The 7,599-nt window shown below is 50.7% G+C and overlaps 1 protein-coding gene across 1 annotated transcript in view; it reads left to right on the plus strand.

Annotated features, from left to right (window-relative positions):
- The first annotated feature begins 1,511 nt into the window (after positions 1-1,511).
- Positions 1,512-7,599, plus strand: part of Ccm2l (CCM2 like scaffolding protein) — a 15,720-nt gene continuing 9,632 nt past the window's right edge. Inside the window, exons 1-5 of the mRNA XM_023714952.1 lie at positions 1,512-1,572; positions 4,293-4,460; positions 6,551-6,634; positions 6,737-6,920; positions 7,463-7,593. Of these exons, the coding sequence (XP_023570720.1) occupies positions 1,543-1,572; positions 4,293-4,460; positions 6,551-6,634; positions 6,737-6,920; positions 7,463-7,593 (597 nt within the window). The 5' untranslated portion in view covers positions 1,512-1,542. The remainder of the gene's footprint in view (positions 1,573-4,292; positions 4,461-6,550; positions 6,635-6,736; positions 6,921-7,462; positions 7,594-7,599) is intronic.

A 7,599-nucleotide genomic window follows, 5' to 3' on the forward strand; every position in this document is an offset into this window, starting at 1 on the left:
GGAAGTCAATCCCCAGGCCTGCCATGCTGGCCCTGCCCCCTGGGGTGAGCTGAGAGGCAATTGAGACTGGGCGTGGTGGCACACGCCTGTAATCCCAGCTCTTGGGAGGCTGTAAACAGGTGGATCACTGAAAGTCCAATCTAGTAGTGAGACCTTGAACACCCTGTAGACCCTTCCCTAACATACAAGAATAAATAAATAAATAAATAAATAAATAAATAAATAAATATAAAAATTTAGGGGCTTGCCAGTTAGCTCAGCTGTTTAAGCACCTGCCTGGGACTACCCAGTCAGGTTTGTGGGAGCGAGGTTCAATCCCCAGCTCCACATGCCACACCACACCTGCACTTAAGGCAGCCTGAGCCAGCCAAAAAAAAAAAATCCTTCTCAGTTTTAAAAATCTATGTAGGTAGGAGGCCCAGTGTGGCGCCTGCTTGTAATCCCAGCTCTTGACAGGCTGAAGCAGGAGGATTACCATGAACTTGAGGCCATCCTGGAATAGTTACCAGCCTAAACTAGATAGTGAGACCTTTCTCAAACCAAAACAATCTATGTAGTAGGAATAACGGTACTCCGACAGGGCAAGGAATAAACAGGCACCGTGCTTGGCACAGAGGCACAAAGAGGTCTTCCCTTCCTAACCTTCTCCCAAGAAACAGTAAAACAGCCCATGCAGCATAGAGAAGTAAACAGCTAGTGTGCATGCGAGTGTGTGTGTGCGCGAGCATGTGTGTGCATGGGTGTGTGTGTGTGTGTGTGTGTGTGTGTGTGTGTATGGTTCTGGGGAACATATGCTGGTCAAATGTTCTACTGCTGAGCTCCATCCCCAGCCATATAGCCAAAATGTACTGAGTAATATGTGCCAGGGGCTATTCTGTGCACATTTAATCCTTAGATGGTCACTAAGAAGTCAGAAGCTGAGTGAACCATTAGTGCTTGTGGAAATCACCCAAGCTTGTAACCCTAATAGGCGGAAAAGCCAGGTATCAAACCCAGGCAGTCATCTCCAAGGTCCACACATGCTTTCTCTCTGAAGAGTAATGAATTGTTTTTAATTGTCACTTGCTTAGACATGGTATTCTGAAATATTTCCCACCCATTCTCATTCACTTCTTCCCACAGCAGCCCAGGGAAGGAGGCACGGGTTCCTCCCTGTTTATAGAGGGCAAGCACACAGCTCTGACTGGGGAACTGACTGCCTCGCCGAGGTCATTACGTTAATAAGGTCAGTGGCAGAAGAGGGGCTGGAACTTGAAATTTTCCAAATTTGGATTTCACACTTGACAGCCCCTTCCCAGGCTTGCCCAATGGCTAAGCCCCTCCCTAGACAACATCCCTTCTGGCTGGAAGCCTGGGTCTCCACCTTGGGCTGCCGGGTCCCCAGCGCCATGTCCTCCACCTCCCCTCCCCACTGCCACATGAACGGGAGGGACAGGAACTACAGCACTGGTGGAGTTTCCGACCAGGCAGGAAAAAGAACAAAGGAACTGGGGTTGGGGGGTGCAGCGGAAAAGGTGGCAGGAGGAGAGAGGATGCTTCACCATGGACTATGAAGTCAAGAAAGGGAAGAAGGTAGGTGGGAGTTGGAGGGGGGTGCAGGGCAGAGGAGTGCCCCAGAAGCTGTGGAAAGGGGCTTCTGGGTTGGGGGTGCGGTGGCATAGGTAGGCCTTCCTCCTCACTTCCTTTCCACCCTGCCCCCGCCCCCCCTGCAGCCAGACATTTGGGCTCTGCACTCCCTAGCTTGTTTCTCACTATTGGTGGCCTCTGCCATCCCTGAACAGACAGGGACCTTCCTGGGAAACTTGCTTCCCTGGTATTTCTAGTGGGTCTTTCCTGTGTCTTCTCAGACAGAGGAACTGACAGACACCCAGCAGACCCAACGTTCCACTCCCCCACCTCCAGCTGGGGCACCTCTGTGCTAAGAGGCAGCCTGTCTCAGTCTGGGTCTCTTGCCTTCTCCCCATCTTTGCATCAGGCTCCCTCTGAAGGCATCAGCTGGGAGCCATCCCCCAACCCTTCCCATCCACCCCTCCCCAACTCTGACAAGTTTTTAGTCCGCTTTGCTGGCTGTGTCCCTGAACTCCTTGCATTCCAACTCTCCCCACTCCACCCATACAGTGCCCTCCTTTCCCAAGAACCCTGGCTCAGGGTGCTCCAAAAGGTGCCTATGTGAGTCACAGAGCACTCAGGAGGGAGCCACCACATGCGCATGCCCTTTCTGCCATTTTCCTTTGATAGGCATTCATTGAGCACCTGTCTTGTGCCAGATGCTGGTGAGGATGCAGTGGTGTGCAAAGTCAGATGAATTCCCTGCTCCTTCCCCATAGCCCACAGGCTAGTAAGAGGAACAGTTTTGTTTTGTTTTCTTAAGGCAATGAATGAAGTAATGTAAAATTACATAAAAGACCTCTTTTTCTGCAGTGGGAGACAGAATGTTAGTGTCTCCACCCCTAGGCTGATAAGTTTTTGCTAAGAGCTAAGGGGTAGAATGAAGGGGATAGATAGGGAATGTTTTGAGTAGATCATTGGGATCTGACTTAATAGATCATGGGTGTTCTGTGCGAGGCAGCATTTCTAACACTCTCCCAGGGGATGGTGGCTGTGGGACATATTCTGAGGACCACTGCTCTTGGCCTCAGCTATTCCAGGTATGGTGTGCAGCCCGCAGCACCTGCATACAGGAGCACATTAGACATACAAAGTCTCAGCTCTACCCCACAACTACTGGATCAAAACTCATGAGCACAGTGAAGTTTGAAACTCACTAGTCCATGCCATTTATGGTGAACCCTGGAGGCAGGACTGGGGTCCAGTTAAGGCCCTGAATCCCAACATGAATGAATGTTCACTGAAAGAATGAAACCAGGCACTTGTGGACTTGTGTTTAGTGTGTTTACTTGAATTGGAACTTGAGCTCCCAAGGGCAGGGGTGTTGTCTTGTTCACCTTGTCTTATGGCAGGAGCTAAAAACTCATGCCACCAATTCTATTTAGATGCTCACAGCTGGGCTGCCGCTGAAATCACCGAGGATCCTGCAAGAACCCTATCACTGGGTCCCAGCCCCAGAGCCCCTGATTTGCTTGGTTGGTCTGGGATGTAGTCTAAGCACCTTAAGTTTTAGAAGCTGGGGCTGGTGAGATGGTTCAGTGGTCTAAAGCACCTACTTAGAACAAGCTAAGCTAAGCAAAACACAGGGACCACGGTTCAATCCCCAGCACCACATGCCAGCCAGGCCCGCCCCCTGGTGGGCTGAGCTGGCCACACACACACTAAATAAATAAATAAATAAATATTAAAAAAAAAAAAAAAAGTTTTAGAAGCTGCCCAACCAAGTATTTCCAAGCAGGATGCAGCCAGAGCGGGGAGCATCTGCTCTGAAGTGTAGTTCTCACACCTGGGCATGCATCAGAATCTCTTGGGGGGCCTGTTAAATCCTGATTGCTGGGCCCTATTTCCGAGTTCAGAGAGCCTGGAGAGAGCCTGGGAATCTATATTTCTCTGGGCTCTGAGGCAGTGCTGCTGGATATTTAGGTTCTGTTGGTCTGAGCTGGGCACCTATAATTTGTTCCTCTAACCTTGATCCCAGTCATTTTTATTCAGGTGCCTCTGGCTTGCCCTTAAATTACTTATATCTGACTTTTAGGAAGACATGGAGAATACCTTCACAAAACCTTTGCGCCCACCGCAGATCAACACTGATTTTTTCAATATTTGCCTCAGTCTGGACCCATTCCTTAAACCTGATTGAGAGGGGCTACACCCTCACCGGGAGGATAAGAATGGAGCCCAAAGTGAGAACCACACTTCTGAGCTGCTGCTTCCCACTCTGGCTGCAGTCTGGAACTAGACGGGTTCTATCCCTAATAGCTTCTCAGCTAGCTCCCTCTCTGGGACATAAGTTTTTCATCTGTGAAGCAGGAATCACAAAGGTGCACCTTTTACAGGGTTTTTTGGTTTTCAGGTTTTTTTCCCCATTTGTTTACCTATTTGATAAAGGGTCTTGTTATGCAGTTCAGACTTACAGTGATCTCAGCCTCCCCAGGGCTGGGATTACAGGCATGTGCCACCATGCCTGGGCGGGCAAGGTGCCCAGGGATCTGGAGCCTTCATAGCATGCGGTACTGGGGACCAAACTCAGGTCCTTGCTCTTGCCAGGCAGGCCCTTAGGCCACTGAGCTATCGCCTCAGTCCTTTTACAGTTTTTAATGAGAGTTAACTTAGGTCCTGTAAGGAAAACAGTAGGCATAATAAATGCTCAATGAAGTCAGTGCTGTTATCCTTCTTGTTCCCAGGGCTTTGTGTCCCCCATCCGAAGGCTCGTGTTCCCCAAGGCTGCACGCCGGGCAGCCTTTCGCAACAGTGTGAGCCGCCGACCCCTGCACTCGATGCCCCTTTATCCCCCTGACTATCTCATCGACCCCCAGATTCTCCTATGTGACTACTTGGAGAAAGAGGTCAAGGTGAGTGTGGGATAAGAAGGGGTGGGGTGAGGCTTTACCAGCCCCCCCCCCAGCCCCTGGCCAGCCTGGTCTCATGCAGGGGTGGTTGTTGTGGCTCCTGGGCAACAGGCCTGGGTTCATGACAGCTTCGCCCTTGCCTTGTCCTGTGTACCCCTTTTTTAAAAATGTATTTGGTACAGGTCTTACTACGTAGCTTAGACTCATAGTGGTCCTCTGTTTTCAGCCTCCCCAGTGCTGGGATAACAGGCATGTATCTCCACGCCAGTACTCAGTCGCCAGCTCAGTGCCCCCAGGGGCAGGGCCTGTGAGGCATGCAGTACCAGGAATCGACCTCAGTCCATGCACTTGCCTAAGCAGGCACTTACTCCCCTGAGCTATCTCACTAGCCCTTGTCCTGTATACCCCTAACCAGTGACCTCTATCCTCTGAGTCTCAGTGTTCCTTTCTCAACATGGGGTCAACACCTGTCCCCATGGATTATGGATGGGAAAGTGTTCTGTGTTCTGCAAAAGCTCTGCTTTCCCCTAAGATTTTACTTTGTTACCCTGAGTGTCCAGGGTAAGAACGAGACACATAGGAGTCCGACTGCCCAAGAACGTCTGTGTCAGGAACATCAGGAAGGCAGTGGGCACTCTCAGCCAAGGAGGATTGTGACAGGATGGGACTGTCATATTTAGCAAACAATAGGCCACTTAGTTAAATTTGAATTTCAGATAAGCAGTGAGTACTTTTTAGCATAAATATGTCCCAAATATTGCACAGAACTAAAAGTTCTAAAAACTTAAAACCAAAATTATTATTTATCTGAAATTCAAATTTAATTGGCATCCTGTATTTTATCTAGCAAGCTACAGGGAAAAGCTAACAAATCTACTTGAAATCTGAGGACTGAGATTTCATGGAGAATAAAAAGAGGAGAAAAATTTGGGGGAATTCACCTAAAAGACTACAACTGAAAATAATGAAGAAAGTTAATTCTCATATTGAATAACACTTAGGTGATAACATCAGGTTACAACTAAGACTAAATGAAGAATTCATATATTGACAAGAAGCACTATTTTTCTGACAAAATGAAGTATTAATTCAATACATTCTTCCCTTGCCATTCAACTTCTGCAAGAAGATCATAAAGAGTGCTTATGAGCTGCAGTCCATTTGGAAGCATTTTACCACTGAGTCCTTTAAAACAACAACAACAACAACAACAACAACAACAAAAAGAAACAGGGATCAAACTCAGAACTTTGCACTTGCCAGGAAGGCACTGTGCCTTCCCAGCCCCCTTTTTTGTTTTTAATTTTGAGGCAGGGTTTCACAAAATATCTCAGGTCTCAAATTGTGATCTACCTGCCTCAGCCTCCCAAGTAGCTGGGAGAAGAGGCTTAAGCCACCACAGCCAGCTGGAGTTAGTCCTTTCAAGCGACAGCAGAGGCAAGGGTACAGTTCAGCTATAGAACATTTGTACAGCATTCACAAGGCCTTACTGGGAATCGCATCCAGGGCTTTCACACTGAGCTACATTCCCAGGTCCTTCTATTCTATTCGTGTGTGTGTGTGTGTGTGTGTGTGTGTGTGTGTGTGGCCAGCTCAGCCCTCCAGGGGGCTAAGCTTGTTCTAAGTAGGTGCTTTAGACCACTGAGCCATCTCACCAGCCCCGAGGTCCTTCTATTCTGAAGGGACAAGTTTTGCTAATCACTAAATTGTTTGTGCTGGGCTTGAATTTGTGATCCTCTGGCTTCAATTGCTCAGAATGCTGGGATTAACAAATGTGTACAACCACGCCCTGCTCTGGGCAAATGTTTTAGTCTGTGTCATGGGTGAGTGAATATCCATAATGCCCTCAGAACTGTGCTGGCTTCTGTGATGGACTCGATAAAAGTTATCATATCACAAATTCAGATTTTTTGGCTTTTTTTTTGTACAGAGATTGAATTTAGGACCTTGCACTTGCCAGGCAGGGACTTACACGGCCGAGCTCTCTCCCCAGTCTGAATTCGGCAATTTCTATCTCCGCCTATCTTTACTGCCGCCAGGTCCTCCATAGGTTGAGGGTGAGTGTGTCATTCGGTCTTTCATTTCTCATCCAGTTCCTAGGCCACCTCACCTGGGTGACTTCATCTCTGAACCCCTCCAGCCGAGATGAGCTCCTGCAGCTGCTGGACAAGGCCAGGGTGAGGCTTTGGGGAGAGAAGGTGGAGGGCCGGGTCCTGTCCTCTTCTCCTTCTCCTGCCCACACCTCCCACCCGGACTCAGGAGACCTGACCCACCCGCAGCAGCTGAAGGAGCTGCCGCTGAAGACCACGGCTGAGCAAGACAGCATCCTGAGCCTGTCGGCCCGCTGCCTGCTGCTCACTTGGCGTGACAACGAAGAGCTCATCCTGCGCATCCCCACGCACGAGATCGCTGCCGCCTCCTACCTGCAGGACGACGCGCTGCACCTGCTGGTGCTTAAAACCGGTGGGCGGCGGTGGGGCCTGGCAGTGGGGACCTACAGCAGAGTTGGGGTGTGAGGAAACAAGAGGGCGTGAAGGCAAACCTGTCCGTATTACCCTGAGACCAAGGGCAGGATAGAGCCACAGCAAACTGGGGGCGGGGCTGAGGAAAGTGGGCGTGCTAAAACCTGAAACTGTCCAAATTAAGGACACTGAGAGCAGACGTTCTGATCATCTAGTCAGAAGGCAGGTCTGACGCAGAGGTCCCAGGGTGGGGTCACAGTAATGAGGAAGGCCAGGGGCGGAGTCAAAGCCGTGAAAGGGGTGGGGTCAGGGGCGGAGTCCGAATTTAAGCCGGTGGGTGCGATCCTGAAGGGCGGAACAGTTTGGAAGCCAGGGGCGGGCCCTGGAATCCCGAGCGCCGGACCTGGGTGTGCTGGGCAGGTTGAGACTCGGGCAGCGGGAGCCCAGAGCGGCGGCAGGGAGGTGCGGGCGCCCACTTGGTGGCCTCAAGAGGTTTCTTAGCTGCGATCTCCCGTAGCTGACCCCCCCACCCCGCCCCTCTAGGTTTGGGCGTGGACCCGGTGCCGGCCGGCGTGGATGCCAGTCCTGGCGGCGCGAGGTGCGACCCGGGCCCTCCGGGCGCGGCGCCCGAGAAGCGGCGGGCGGGCACCGCGGAGCGGCGCCACACCATCTGCAGCTTG

This window comes from Octodon degus, unplaced genomic scaffold (genome assembly GCF_000260255.1).
Source record: "Octodon degus isolate 3935 unplaced genomic scaffold, OctDeg1.0 scaffold00037, whole genome shotgun sequence".
Taxonomy (NCBI): domain Eukaryota; kingdom Metazoa; phylum Chordata; class Mammalia; order Rodentia; family Octodontidae; genus Octodon; species Octodon degus.